This window comes from Ambystoma mexicanum, chromosome 3p (genome assembly GCF_040938575.1).
Source record: "Ambystoma mexicanum isolate Mex_15411 chromosome 3p, UKY_AmexF1_1, whole genome shotgun sequence".
NCBI classification, from domain to species: domain Eukaryota; kingdom Metazoa; phylum Chordata; class Amphibia; order Caudata; family Ambystomatidae; genus Ambystoma; species Ambystoma mexicanum.
In genome coordinates this window covers 1,086,502,351-1,086,518,232 of record NC_090925.1, presented here as the reverse complement: position 1 = coordinate 1,086,518,232, position 15,882 = coordinate 1,086,502,351, and the positions used below count along the sequence as shown (strand labels likewise).

At 47.3% G+C, this 15,882-nt stretch overlaps 1 protein-coding gene across 1 annotated transcript in view; it reads right to left on the bottom strand.

The window, feature by feature from the left end:
- Positions 1-11,289, bottom strand: part of GRXCR2 (glutaredoxin and cysteine rich domain containing 2) — a 149,638-nt gene extending 138,349 nt beyond the window's left edge. Inside the window, exon 1 of the mRNA XM_069652451.1 lies at positions 10,965-11,289. Within this exon, the coding sequence (XP_069508552.1) occupies positions 10,965-11,285 (321 nt within the window). The 5' untranslated portion in view covers positions 11,286-11,289. The remainder of the gene's footprint in view (positions 1-10,964) is intronic.
- Positions 11,290-15,882: the final 4,593 nt, after the last annotated feature.

Genomic DNA, 15,882 nt, shown 5'->3' with positions numbered 1-15,882 from the left:
CCGGGGCAGGGGGCTCGCTGGGATTCATCTGGAGGTGGGACTCGCTGCTATCCGTTCCGGGCCCCGTTGGTGAAGCTGTCGCGGGAGTCGCGGAAGATGATGCACCCCTGGCCTTGATGTTGCGGCGCCACGGGCCTCGGGGACCCCCGGAGGCAAAGCCCGGGGAGAGAGCTGCGCTCCACCACACTCTGTGCCAGGGGGGAGCCCCGCCCTAAATTCTGGTCTTCTGGCTGGGAGCCTCGATCCTCCCGCTCCAAGATCGGGGGGCTCGCGGGGCCCTGTCCGGAGACGGAACACACAGCTCTTGTGGTTGGGCACTGCACCAACCTAGGCGCAACCCCGGGCAGGGGTGCCAGAGTCTCTGTCTTTTGCCGAAGCAGGAAGAAACACTTGTGATTAGCTCCGGAGCGGGCGCTCACAGGTCCCACTCGGCCCGGGCGCTGGAAAGAGGGCCAGATTACGCCGTTCCACTGTCCGCCATCTTGGGATGCCGCCAACTTCTCCACATCTCGCTGGCGGAGATCGCCTCAAGCTCGGTTCCCTTTCAGCTTAGGGCGGCAGAAATGAGGCATGGGCTGCCGCCGCCTCACGGCTCTGCAGGACGCCGACTTTGGTCTTGAAAGCCTGAACTTTACTGGGGCATTACGGGCAAGAACACGGTCGCGGCCGGGAGCTCTCACTGGACCCGACTGTTCGCCATGGCGCCAAGCCACGCCCCCCCAAAATACTCCCTTTTAAATCACACTTTTTGGTCAATATTTGTATAATATTAACTATCGCTAGTTCACTTTTTTTTTCATTTTCACCCACCTCGTCCATTATCATTGGTGGGATACTCCGATTAAAATGGCAGATAGATGATTGAAGTCGCCGTTGTTGAGATCAACATTTTGGGCCTAATTCATGGAAGCCTTTTACAATGGCAAAACCCCATTGGAAAACATTCTGTGAATAAGAGCCTTTATTTCTTCCCATATGCTTCCCTGTTCCTCACAGGAGTTATGCAATGGCGTGAAAACGAATGCTACCATATCTTCTATATCGAGTTACCGGTTAGACGTCATCCCGTTCTCAGGTCCTTTGCTTTGAATACATAAATACAGCCGCTTTCACAGGGACGCTACCTCCCATCTAAACTTTCATTGTTAACTTTTAAAAAATATATATTTTTATTTAAACTTGCACAGATTACATCATCATCTCATCAGTTTTACAATGTTATCATTACAGTTAATCAACATCTTTGCATATTGGGTACGCTTCGCATTAATGATTACTTTCCATCTGTGTCTTCTTCTCCTCCACATTTATCGGGAAGATATTGCCTGTATCTGCCCCATATGTCTCTGGGACAGTTTGGCGTGGGTAATAGACCGGCATACACTTCTTCACAGTCATTCGCCCATGTCATATCTTTTTCACAATCACCCATTGTGGGTGGTTCTTTACTTTTCCAACGCATCAATATTACTCGTTTTGCCAATAATACACTAAGATTGAGAAACCTGCGCCACATGTGGTTAATTCTGCGCACTGCTCCCTACAGAGAGAATCCTGGATCCCATTCTATAGGCTGATCTGACATCTCATCCAGTGCGTTGCACACGTCTTTCCAATATTCAGTTAATCGTATACACGACCATAGCACGTGTAATGTGTCTGCTTCCTCGCTACAACATCTTCGGCACTTTCCATCTGCTGTAGGATATATATACTCTTGAGTCTGGTGGGGGTGAGGTGGGTGATGTGTAGTATCTCATAGTGTATCAGGTGGTATTGTGAATTGTAGGATATGCTCTTCGTCAGTCCACATAATTGTGACCAGTGAGTTTCTGTAATGGGGTGTTCAAGATCCTGTTCCCACTATCCTCTAGCACCTGGAGTCAAGGGCCTCCCTGGTTAACAGTGCTTTTTTGTGCAGTGTGGAAGCAGATGTCTTAATTATACTTGTGGTGAGGATATATCCCAAGCCTGGGTGTGGCTTCGGTTCTGTTGGAAATGCCTCCCAAGTGTCCGCCATAGCAGAGCGCAGCGGGAGATATTGTAACCTCTGTAAAGGGTTATTCCCTATGGTCGCCTTGATCTCTTCCCAGCTAACAAATTCTTTATCAGGAAATAGGTCCCTGAAACGGTTTATCCCACTATCTTTCCAGTGTGTGGCAAATGTTATATGCTGTGTTGGGGGGAGGTAGGGTGCATCCCACAGCATCATATTCGGGTTGTATAAAATCGCGTGTCTGGGGCGACCTGCCATCCTGGTCCGGCCGTTGCATGTTACCAGTGCCAGGTTAGTGGTGTTGGCGTTATCATTCCTGGTTTTCGCTTCGGCTGCTCTATGTAGGAGTTTCGTTGAGCCCAGTGCATGTATCTTAATAGTCGTGTGTGGAGCGTGACTTTCATTGTTAACTTTGTATGAAATATCGCTCTTACCGTAATATTTAATCATAAAAGCCTGTGATATGAGTGCCAGTTCTTTAAATTCGCCACTCAGGGGTGCTAAGTCTGGAAAAGATCTGGTGCTGCGCTAATATCAGGACTGTCGGGTCTCAAGGCTAGCTAGCCCTTTATTGTAGCCCATGAGCTTCTATCCGGGGCTAAAACCAAAACACCCCGGGCAATAGCCTCTGTAGGAAAGCCCCCCAGATGCTCACACCAGAAACAACCCACTAGGGAAAACAGCCCAATACACCTCTTGCAAGGATAACAAGTTGTATTTCCACACAAAAGGAAAAGTACCAACAAAGAACTCTGTTGCCGCGGAACGTTCTGGCGAAATCTGCATGAGCGGTACAGCATCATCAGTGATGTCATTACATACAGTAGAAATTGCAGCAGCTGGTTGGTGAGAACCTACACATAGGTCACCTGCTACACAGGGGATGCCATGCCATTTGTCCGAGCCCTGATGGTCCATCTTCTTCCATGTGGGCGATGCCACGCAGGCAGCCAAATAACAATTATATTGTTAACTTAGAAAGACACATCTATTTTTATGTAACAACGCTCCATGTTTCAATAGTGACCTACACATGGTTTTCAATTAGTCACCTTTGTTACTAACATCACATTGGTCTAAATGAAAAGTCGTATTTCTGTATAATCACTAGATTTGTGTATGCATTGTTTCTTTTCTCTTCAAACGCAACCAGAAATCTGCTTTGTAAATGGTTTTTAAAAACTTTATTGATATGTATATTAATTAAAATATGTTTTTCCACAATATCTGTTTTTTGGCTAATATATATTCTGTGTAAATAGCCTTGTGCAACAACTCTGGGAGCTGTTCATCTGCAACCTGTGTTTTGGAAGCAGGGTAGCTAGTGGTGGGATTGCTTGCTTTTGTTATACCTGGTACGAACTGACAGGGGCCCAGGGGGAAAACTGAGGTCATACTAACTCATACACTTCACTCGCTCCCAGACAGGCTGGCATTTGGTCTCTCACCCCCGTTCTGTGCTTAAGTTCATCCCTCCCTGCACCTCACAGCACAAATCACATGACTAAGGATTGAAGACAGGAATGCCCTGCTTTCTGATCTTTCTGGTCAATCGAACGTCCAACAGGTTTATGGTCAGTGGTCTGGGGTTATCTGGTACGTTGACATTCAGGGGTCCTAAAGCCAGGGCAATGGGGTGCTATAACTTATGATTGGGGCTGCTGGTGGATGGAGGCCTGTGCCCTCCTTCTCATAGGATTGCACCATTCACAGACAGTCCTCCTCCCGTGGCCTTGCAGGGCACATTCTTCCTAGGGCGCAAAGTTTGGCAACATTTTAGGACAATGAAGGGTTTTATGGGGCTGTGCAGCTCTGGCCTTTCTGATTGATGTGTGGTATACAACCTATTCCCTTGCTCATGCTCGTGGCCTAGGCCTGGAATACTGGCTGTCGTGTTACGTTTTAGATTTGTGCCACAATATGGCTGCTAATATCTAAGATGGCTGCTATTCCTGCATGTGCTCTACACATACAAAACCTGCAATAATGTAATCATGCAGAAGCCCTAAGGGCAACCCCCTCCCTTCTGGTCTCTTACAGTATCTGTGGCGGTCTTTGCATTATCTGAAAATGCTTAAGGGTGGGAGAAGATCGTGTTCCCTTCCCAACACTCCCTCAGGCTCCCCCTAGTAACGCCTCTGCTGCCACTGCTTACTTTTCAACATGATCTTGTCTATGTTTTGCAGATGATTGATTACAAGTCACTTTATCTAGTACAGTCCATTGAAATTCGTGCTCGATAACCTGATGATTAAAACTGCTGATCTTATATGCATCCTCCTTTAAAGGATGACAATCCGTTTGGAATTAAGGGTTTTTGTTGTCACTCATGACCCACTAGGTAGGTTTAATCCGTTGCTGGCGCACAGATGCTGATAGTAGTTGCAGCATTCAGATTCCGGGGTGCATCTGTGTAGACACATGGATCGCCCCAACTCCCGGGTGTCTCCCTTTAAGCATTGGTTTAATCTTTGCAAGAAGAGCCAGATTGGCATCTGATCTGAACCTGTGGGTCTCGGCAAGTGAGACCCGCACAGAGAGAGATCCCAATTCTGCCGGCCTACACGTTCCCAGAGCTCTGTGCATCACCCACCATGTGAGTACCTCTATTTTGTTTTCAAAAGTCCCTTTCTTCACTATGGATTTGAAGAATTGGAGGTTTGAAAATGAATGTAAATAACATGCATCAAATGACTCACCAAACCTTCAAATGGAGGGCTGGGAGGGTGACCTACATTTCCCACACATAGTACTCAGAAAAAACGTGTTTCCCCAACCGTCTATAACATTCCTAATGACAGATGAGTGTTCAGGAGCTGCTCCGCTGCTCACCTTAGTTACAGACATCTAACAATATAATAAAATGCCAGATGTATGTGTGTCCTGCATGTTTGTCCGATGCAGTCAGGCACAGTAGAGACAGTGCCAATTTGCATAACTTTGCCTGTTGTCACCACTAGGGTGAGCTGTTCCCTTAGGATATATAGTTGTCCTATTGTAATGTCAATTCGCATAGCTTCGCCTGTTGTCACTGCTAGAGGAATCTGTTGCCTTGGATATATAGTGGTCCTACTGTGTTAATGAAAACCTGCACTTTGGCTCATGTACCTGGGCCTTTAGACTAATCCTATATCCTATATAAATGATTATCATAAGATGCCTGTGCATTGGGGACTGGGCATGGCATGGGCACAGCTGTCCTTATGCGGAGGTCGCGCTTCTCCACCCAGCAACTCCTCTTCTAAAATTCTGCAAGGATCGCAATGACAGGTGTCACAATCATTTAATCCTCACATCAAAATCCTTGCACTCTCCCAGTGAGTCTATGTCGCAGGTTGTTAAAGACACTTTAGTGCTGGGGTGCGTGTTGAGAAAAGAAAAATGAGCACCCAGGCCAGGGTGCATTGTATACCTAGTGGTTCAAGCATCTAACCCTTTTATCACAAACATATGTGTCAAATATAAAGACCTGTGGTCATTCTTATGTTTCTTCTGATCCCTTATAAGATCTCTCAGAGCCAATACACCGCGACAGAAGTGACCCACATCCCCGCCCTCCCCCTGTACAGACAATGCGCCCTCAGTTTCATGGGTGAATTCCTGACAAACATGATACACATCTACGTCTCCTAATGCCAGGCTGATCCCTCAGAGAGAAACCTCTGTTGCTGCTGCTCCCTTTCTACCCCCTCCATCCAGCTGTGTGTGTGTTTTCTCTGGTTGCTTTGCTGTTAACAGTCGCTGGGATGGCGGAGGCAAAAAGGGGCAAGCGATATGTTGGGGATGGGGGATGGACAAGGAGCAGCCAAGTGGTCTTCACAAGCAACTACTACCCCCATGATGGCCTGATGAGAACTGGCAATGTGGGTTACTGCTCCAAGTTGCTCTTTGCACATTGGCTTGAATGCCAGGGTGGAATAATAATGCACCAGCACATTTTACATTCAGTTAGCAATACAAGTTATGAATTTGCTGCCAAGGTTATGCACATGGCATACTATATAACATTCTATGTCTACCGCTATCCCTGTGCTACTGCAGTGCTGGCAGCCAATGTCGAATTGGAGTCCTACTTTTATGTTGGTGGACTGGTCCCGTTTTTGACTTTTCCAATGTGGACCTCTTATCTATGCAGCTGCGCCTTTCCAAAAGGGACCACAGTTCTTTACCTTGCATCCCACACCACAAGCAATTTCTAAAATACATCCCGGCTCTCTAGACAGCTACAGCCCTGCGCACCCACTCAGACCCAAGAAAGAAAGAGAGAGAGAAAGAGAGAGAGAGAGAGAGAGAGAGAAAAAGAAAGAAAGAAAGAAAGAAAGAAAGAAAGAAAGAAAGAAGCAGAGAAAGAAAGAAAGAAAGAAAGAAAGAAAGAAAGAAAGAAAGAAAGAAAGAAAGAAAGAAAGAAAGAAAGAAAGAAAGAAAGAAAGAAAGAAAGAAAGAAAGAAAGAAAGAAAGAAAGAAAGAAAGAAAGAAAATGACACGCTGGGTAGAGCTAATTCCTAATTTCTGCTCATGGGTAACTCGCAAATAGCTCATGGTATAGGGTCACCTTCAGCCAATCCTGACTTTTTAGACAACAGTACTTTGGATTACAGAACTACTAGTTTCACTTTTTATATGCCTACAAGTCCCAGCATGCAGAGTTCTGCTGGGAAATAAAAAGAGGTGTGGTCGAAGGTTGCCTTCATGAGAAGAGCACATTAGTAATGTTAGCATGTGCCATTGTCTGCACCAGTGTGTGTTTATCGCGCTACCGCTTTGAGGTAAAAAGCTTTTCTATGTCTATTATGGAGTATGTTATACCATGTTATGAAGTATTTATGCTGCACCAACTGACCACCATAGTGGCCTCAGAGAGCAGAAGCTTCTCTGGAAAAGGGCATATTGTGCCCCTGCCAGGGGTGTTCGGCTCCTACTGTGCAGAGGAAAGAGCTAAACTGATGAGGGGTACAGTAGGGGACATATAAAATGAGAAGGGGTGGCGGGATAATCTTTCCGATACTCTGGGTGCATGGGAACCCTCCCAGGTGGACTGAGAATTCGCAGTGCAGAACATTGTAGAAGACAATCTCGAAATTGTCAGTGGCATCAGGGAGTACTTACATGAAAGAAGTTTTCAGAAAGTTCAACATTTGTGTATATATCTATATATAGTGTGTGCCCAAAAATATTCAACCATGTACCCGAAACCTTACATGCATTTTCGATAAAAAAAATGTTCTAAAATGTTCGATATGTGTTCATTCTTTATCAAATATTCGATATAAAGACTGCATCCCCCTGGCACCTTGGTTGCATGAAATCCTGCGGCCTGGCACATAATGACAGTAGGCCCCAGGAGGGCTAGTTTAATGAGCTCCATCCGGTAATGATGGAGCTGTAGCTGAAATGAATGTAATACTGGCCTAGTAAAGATATCGAATTGGGTGAGGGCACAATGTACAGGGTGAGGTACAGAATGGGAATGGAGCCATCTCAATCGTTAATAACACAGAGCAAAATGGTGGCACTGCCCCCGGGCATGTTAAGTCGTGTAGCGTGAGGACAGAGACCTGTGAAGGTGTGTTTGTCTGGTAGCACTGCCTGCTTCCCCACAAACCGTATGAAGAGAAGTCTCGGCAGGGCAGTGATGCAGCATCGGGGCTTAAGAGCTCAAAGATCATGTGAAGCTCTGGCTTTACAGGGTAGTAGTTATCGACCATCGTCATCAAGCGACTACACTGGACACTCAAGGCGCTCGCACAAGATGTCCATGTGACGCCATGGTAGACGCACAGGTAGCTGGGCTTGCTGTGTGCGCTGGTCCTAAAATGCATATTCTAAATGATGCTTTGCAGTTTGACTTTAGTTGTGGACGCGGGTGGGGGGTTGCCCTGCGAGGAGGAGGATCTGATTTGGCCATGCTTGAAAATGTTACTTTCCCGTTCTAAAGCCCCCAATTACACTTGCTCGTCTCTTTATTCAAAGAGCACAGCGCTGGTGGCAGATTAGAATGGGCATACAAGGTCGAGAGAAGGGGCCAGTTCTATGGTGTTTCCTGGGGGCAGGGTGGCGTGCAAAGGATCTCGCCTGAGAAGACGAGGAGTTCCAAGGTGTGAGTAGAAGCAGAGAAAGGGGCTGTCCTCTAATCTTGCCCCTGCGCTTTAACAGGTCCATGGTTCAACCCGTGCCACGTTGAAACTTTATGGGTCGCCCAATGCTATCGATCTTGCTGGGATGAGGGTGCTAGGGGGTCGGGGGTGCTTTAGCAATAGATCTCCTTCTTTTACTGGCCTTCACTGGCTCTGCTGTCACCCCTTTTGGTTCAGGGATATGCCAGCCAAGCTAGAAGGCATGTTATCAGGTAATAATATTGCCACATATATGGTCGCCGTAAATAATATCGCCGGGAAAATGTCGTGGCGATATTATTTGGGTGACCATACATATGGCGACAGGGGCAAAAAAAAAATACAAAAAAAAAAAAACATTTGGGGGTTGCGGGGGTGTCCCCCGCATGTTCCATGCAATAATGTTGCCACAAAACAAAACAACCATTTTTCGGCGATATTTTTGCATGGCGATATAATTGTGGCGACATTATTACATGGAACCGAAGGCATGATTAAGCACGGTCACCAGTATCATCAAAATGTTGATTACACCCATATCTACTGTATGTCTTTTTTTAAATGTATGTATTTATTTATATGTAGTTCATAAAATTAACTTTTACAAAATCTTTTTTTAAGACAGTCCATCAACAACTTTTAGCTTCCTGATAACATATTTGGCCAAAGTGGACCCCTAAACTGACACAAATTGTCAAAAGTATAATAACTAGAGAAGGCAGACTGATGACCAAAGGATCCGAGCACTGGCAGAGCATGTGTTAGGAGGAGTGGGAGCTACCATGTGAGCTAAAGTTTTACATCCGCTCCACATCACTTACGTGGCCAACCTCGGCGTCACCTTTAGCGCTGGTCTAGACATGCAATCTTATTGAGTCGCAGCTGCTAGAACCGTTTGTTTCTATAGAAACGCTCAAGGATGTACAGGCACTATTGCGGATCGGACTAGAAATCATTGTTGCATGACTTTGCGTCACCCCGACTGGACCACTTGAGTGGTTCATGCATCAGTGTACTCTCATACCCGACAGGACGGCTGCAGCCAGTGCAGAAGGCAGCGGCTCGGGTCCTGAGACACATCTCTGGCGTTCAGCACCCATCTACCACTCTGGCCTAAACTGCATTAGTTACTTGGGTTCTTAGGTGGGAGATTCGAGCTAGCCATGTTGGCCTTCCGGTGTTTGCCGGGTGCTCTGCCTTTCTGTTTGCACCTTGCAAGCTCTGCATGTGGTCAGTGACTACAGTCTGACATCCTCAACGATTGTCCTTACACACAGACCCGTGATGTTTCTCCTGCTTTTAGGAGGTCCTTCATTCGGTATATCGTTCTTTCATCGACAGTCGTCGTTGGTCCGACTCTTTTTTTTACAAGTACACTTTATCTTATTTATTTATTTTATTTGTTTGCATTTTTAAAGCACCCACACAGCCTGGGGGCATCAAGGCGCTGTTAGAGGAATATGTCTTAGTTTCATATTTATAATGCGCTTAATACCCAGAGGTTTCCAAGAGCAGACCCGGGGATCGAACCTGTGTTGCTTCATGCCGTCTTGTTTCCAAGGCGAGCACGTTGCCACTGAGCTATCCCCTGGGACGAACTTTGCCAAAATAATTCATTGAAATTTTGGCGGGGTGTGGGAAATGGCAGATAAGGGATTGGGGGTGTCTGGAATAGTTAAAAATAGGTGGAGCAAGGGGGTTTGGAACCCTCCAAAAGTAAAAAAAAAAAATGTTGATGACTTATTTCAGCAAAATGTATTCATAAAAATTCCAGTCCTAAAAATGACTGGCGATGAAATGACATAGAACCCTTAATTCTTCAGTGGTGTGGAACTCACTCCCTCTACACCTGCGCATCAAGTCTCCCCACACTCTTCTGGTTCTGCTGGAAGAACTTATTTTCCCTACTTTCCCTATTTGGATTTTCTTTTTTTTTTGCTTGACTTTCATTACTTATCATGCAAAATATAGAGGTGCCTTCTTGCAACTAAAATGAATGTGCCCCAGAAATAGGAGATGAATACACGAGCAATGGATAGTTGGATATGTTTATGATCTAAGGTGTCGCATAAGGTCATAGGAGGCGGCTCTTCTTGCCAAACCATGGATTCTCGGTCTCTGTGCCTGGAAAGTATGACGGTCCTGCGGCCAACTGTGCATGCCCATCGTTTTTGCACCCTTGCCCTAGACCAAATCTGGCCTAAACCCAACTGCAACATCTTTTAAGCCTCTCTAAAAGAAAGCTCTTTTCCATGTTTCCCTTAAGCCCTACTTACAGTTTGACTTTTTGTTTTTAATTGTCATAGTTTCAAGTGAAACTTTTTTTACAAAACTTTGTCACTAAAAGAAAACTCTCATACTACATGCCAAATTTACAACTCCTCAAAAATAATTTACAAAAAAGAAAACTTTCAATTTTTCTCTTGTCATAATTGATCACTCAACGTCTCAGCTCTCTCTTAGCCTTTTCTCCTTCTAGCCCTAATAGTCTGTCTAGATAATTGATAACTGCTAGTTTGACTTTGGAAATGGTTTCATGATAAAAAGGGTACAATGTTCATCCATCGCCCGCTGCACTTTTTGCCGAAGAAATCATCGAAAAAATATGGAGGGGCGTATAGGGAATAAATAATAGGGGAGAGGGTTTGGGGGAACACCCCCCACATAAAAAAAAAAACTTTGCTGCATTTTTGGCAAGAAAAGCGGCGGAAAAAAAAAAACTGGCGATGAAGGAACATAGAATCAGAAACAAGTGCTCCTGGTCGGTGTCATGGAGGTGGCAGTTGTCCCTTCATTTTAAGTAATTACAATAAATGTCCAAAACAGTTTTTCTGGGAGGCAGATGTCTGGCCTACCTTCTGGTCATTTCCTGGGTACTCTGGGAAGAGCGATGGACCACCAGCCAGGGTGTAGGAGCTCCCCTGTCTGAAGACACTTATCCTCTGGGCGGTGAGGCTCGCTGTGGGGTAGAAATTGGCATCCGGGGCACCTCTGCCACTGAAAAGGTGGTCGGCTGGGTCAAAGCACTTCTGGATGAAGGTGTGAGGGTAGTCTTCCTCGGGGGACGCCAGCTCCTGGCCATCTTCATAGACCTGCCTCAGCACGCGCCCGCTGTAGGCCGATGATACCTTAAACCTGACTTTGCGGGGTCTGGCATCGTACCTCTGGCCGAGCATCCTTGCAAGTGTGTTCCTCGGATTCAGGCTCAGAGCAGATGCTCCCCCAAAGCCATCTTGCTGAATGAATCCTTCAGGTGTGCAATGCCCCCCTCAGTGCGATGCATAATTCAGATCCGGTGTCTGGTCTCCCGCCCAGCAGCCGAATCCACACCGCCTCATGAAACATTGATTGCAGCCGTAGATTAGAACCGTCACCGCGTTGGCCTGTGGCGAGGAACACTGCAGTCGTCTTCCATTACAGAAAGAGGGCTCCGTTTACAAATGGGCAAATAAGGCGCCTAAAATTAGGTCGGCATGAACCCTAATAGGAAGGATAATTGCGCAAAAAGGACCGTTTTGCTCAAGGCTTTTGCACATGAAAGACACATTCGTAATTTTTTTGCAAACTGCTCTGCAAACAGATGCACGCCTGCATTGCAGAATAAAGGAGGCTGTCCTATTTCTGAGCCGCCAGTCTGTCGCTTCCTAATTTATAGTCCATTGGAATAATTTGTTGTAAGATATAATTTCATGGCTGCTCTATTGACTCCCCAGTTCAATGCATGTTAATAAATCGCAGAAAAACAATCCATGTCCAAGGCAGGGTGGTCAGGCATGCCTCGAACACCAGTGTGCGTCTTCACTGACATGGCACAACACAGATATTGCCGCTCTTTCTTACCTTGCCCATCATGATGTGTGCCCTTCAAGAAGTTCCAGGGGTTTTTCAGACTACTTAGCGCCTATGTGAGGTAGTAGGCACTTTCTGAAACTTCTCAGTGCCCTTCAAAGGTGCTAGGTGCCTTGCAGATTTCACAGTGGCACTCTCAGTCTCTAAGTGCTATGCCAGGTTTCTCAGTGGCCCTCTCAGGGTCTGTGCTGTGACAGGTTTCACAGTGGCACTCTCCGTCTCTAAGTGCTATGCCAGGTTTGTCAGGGCCCTCTCAGGCTCTGTGCTATGCCAGCTTTCACAGAGGCACTCTCCGTCTCTAAGTGATATGCCAGCTTTCTCAGTCGCCCTCTCAGGCTCTGTGCTATGCCAGGTTTCTCAGGGCCCTCTCAGGCTCTGTGCTATGCCAGGTTTCACAGAAGCACTCTCTGTCTCTCAGTGATATGCCAGGTTTTTCAGTCGCCCTCTCAGGCTCTGTGCTATTCCAGGTTTCACAGTAGCACTCTCCGTCTCTAAGTGCTATGCCAGGTTTCTCAGTGGCCCTCTCAGGCTCTGTGCTATGCCAGGTTTCTCAGTGGCCCTCACAGGGTCTGTGCTATGTCAGGTTTCACAGTGGCACTCTCTGGCTCTAAGTGATATGCCAGGTTTCTCAGTGGCCCTCTCAGGCTCTGTGCTATGCCTTGTTTCACTGTGGCCACCTCAGGCTCTGTGCTATGCCAGTTTTTTCAGTCGCCCTCTCAGGCTCTGTGCTATGCCAGGTTTCACAGTAGCACTCTCCGTCTCTAAGTGCTATGCCAGGTTTCTCAGTGGCCCTCTCAGGCTCTGTGCTAGGCCAGGTTTCTCAGGGCCCTCTCAGGCTCTGTGCTATGCCAAGTTTCACAGTGGCACTCTCTGTCTCTAAGTGATATGCCAGGTTTCTCAGTCGCCCTCTCAGGCAGTGTGCTATGCCAGGTTTCACAGTGCACTCTCAGTCTATAAGTGTTCTCAGGCTCTGTGCTATGCCAGGTTTCTCAGTGGCCCTCACAGGCTCTGTGCTATGCCAGGTTTCACAGTGGCACTCTCTGTCTCTAAGTGATATGCCAGGTTTCTCAGTCGCCCTCTCAGGCTCTGTGCTATGCCAGGTTTCACAGTGCACTCTCAGTCCATAAGTGCTATGCCAGGTTTCTCAGGGCCCTCTTAGTCTATAAGTGCTATGCCAGGTTTCTCAGTGGCCCTCTCAGGCTCTGTGCTATGCCAGGTTTCTCAGTCGCCCTCTCAGGCTCTGTGCTATGTCAGGGTTCACAGTACACTCTCAGTCTATAAGTGCTATGCCAGGTTTCTCAGTGGCCCTCTCAGGCTCTGTGCTATGCCAGGTTTCTCAGTGGCCCTCTCAGGCTCTTTGCAGGGTGTCAGTGTTCTCAAGAGCTTCTTCCACCATCAGCCCCCACGTGTGCCAGCCAGGCTTTCTCCATCAGCCGATCAGTACAGCAGGTTGATGCCCCCACCTCCAGCACCAGATAGTATGACTTACTGCCCCCTGCACTCCTCCTCTTCTTACCTCATCTAGAGCCCCGACTCGCAGGGAGCTTGCCTCCACTATCTTTCAAATTCAGTTTCAGCCCCCGGCCCTTTCCCCCATCATGCTCTGCTTTCTAGCTCCCATCGCAGGACGAAGGAAGCAATATAAACCTGTATATTACGCCTGTGTGTGTTTGGGGAACTGCTACTTTGATGGCCAAAGAAATGCCGAAATGCTGTGTTTTGGGCAACTCACCATTTGCACTTCCTGCTTTATGGGCGCTTGGTCACAACCGAGTGAAATGGCCCTCAAGTGCCCGAGTAGCCAAGAACTTCAGAGAAACAGCGCGGACCCTGGGCACCAGTTTGGCTAAATATTGATGCACCAGGAATGTAAGCTTCACCCTAGGCTTGCTGAGAACGGCTATTCAAGGAGATGTTGGCCATCAGGCCCCATTGACCTTGGGGCTGTTAAAGCCATAATAACCACCCCAGGGAAAGTAGTTTTGATTTACTTATGTTTGCTTATTCATTGTTTATTTATTTAAAGGTAAAATGTAAGGTGTCTGCAGGTGACAATTTGCCTTGCGGGGACATAAGGGTAGGTGGTGGGAGGCAAGCCTATCAAAAACGGGGAAAGAGGAGTAAAGGGAAAGGAAACGATGAGCCAGAGAAGAGATAGGGGACAACACAACCATTTGCATTAGTAATCATGGCCTTAGCAATTAACACCACGCTGTAGATCATTGTTCTCAAGTGTCCAGTGGTATGAGTTGATCTAAGTTGCCAAAGATTCGTCTGAACAGCCTAGTTTTAGTGATCTCCTGAAACTTCGCATGATGGTCTTCCTTGCTGACATTGAGCCGGACGCCATTTCAGAGTCTGGACCTTAACACAGCACTTCCTCCCGCATTAGCCGTAGAGTTCTGATGGAAAAATCAGGGAATTATCCTCCTGGGCACCGTCTGCCACTGCATGGATATGGAAAGTGTGGGATCCTGAAAGGGGAACAGGAAGTCAATGATCCCTGGTCATTCCAGAGTCTGGGCCCAACTCCAGGGTGTAGACATTAACACAGCACTTCCTAGCGCAACAGCAGTAGAGCACACACGGACTTATCCTGGGCACCGCTCGCCAATGAATGTGTAGAGAAAAAGCGAGATGCATGTGCCCGGATAGCGATTGGGAAGTAGATGAGCTCTGGCGATTCAGTCCCAAATACTGGTGGCACCTCCATTCCTGGCCAGAGCATACTGAAGCACAGGTGATACATATCCTCACTTAACCACGCTAAGCAGGGCTCCTTCCAAGTAATCCAAGTAGTGCCATCTCACCACAACATAGCCCAGCCCCCTGGTCATCTAAATTAAAAGCATCGTAGACTCAAGTGAAGATGCTTCTTTTCTGGAAAGTTTGATCCACCCCACAAGCCCATTAACGGAGAGCAAACGCCCAACCCCGAGGCCATGATTGATGCTGTAAACTAAACCTCTGTTAAACCAAATAGAAGACAAGTTTAAAAGGGTTTGTGACAGCTTTAAATGTGGTTGGGTTTGGCTGAAATGCGTCCCTTCATACCTTTGGATTTGAATGTCGGTAGCCAATTAGAGCACTGGCATCCACTCCTTCTGCCCTTGGCTCTGACCCTAGGCTATAATTGCAAAATAAGAACAAACATGTGAAATGGGGCAAATGGGGAGTAAGTAGTCAACCCTACATTTATTCACTCGCAGGTTCCCCAGGCCTTTAGTGACAAGTGAGGCAGGGATGGCAAGGGTCTTATTTTCTATTTATTGAGGATTATAATATATAACAGATCATGTCGAGTCACTCCAACCAATCCCCTCTGCATATGATAGACTCCATCTAACTGTCTACATCACCCCGGGGGAAAGCAGGTGTGGTCCTTGGAAGATACGGACCCACCGTCTTCCCCTCTGCCTTTCTACCTTCTGTGGTCACGTCACCCACCTGCACATGGCCAGTCCTTGGTGCTGTCACCAGATAACCTTTATAAATATCCCCCAGCTCAGAGAGAGAGGATAAGCTGGGAGCCGTCAAGCAGAGTGACAGAGAGAGGACAAGCTGGGAGCCGTCAAGCATAGTGACAGAGAGAGGACAAGCTGGGAGCCAAGCAGAGTGACAGAGAGAGGACAAGCTGGGAGCCGTCAACCAGAGTGACAGAGAGAGGACAAGCTGGGAGCCGTCAAGCAGAGTGACAGAGAGAGGACAAGCTGGGAGCCGTCAAGCATAGTGACAGAGAGAGGACAAGCTGGGAGCCAAGCAGAGTGACAGAGAGAGGACAAGCTGGGAGCCGTCAAGCAGAGTGACAGAGAGAGGATAAGCTGGGAGCCGTCAAGCAGAGTGACAGAGAGAGGACAAGCTGGGAGCCGTCAAGCAGAGTGACAGTGAGAGGACAAGCTGGGAGCCGTCAAGCAGAGTGACAGA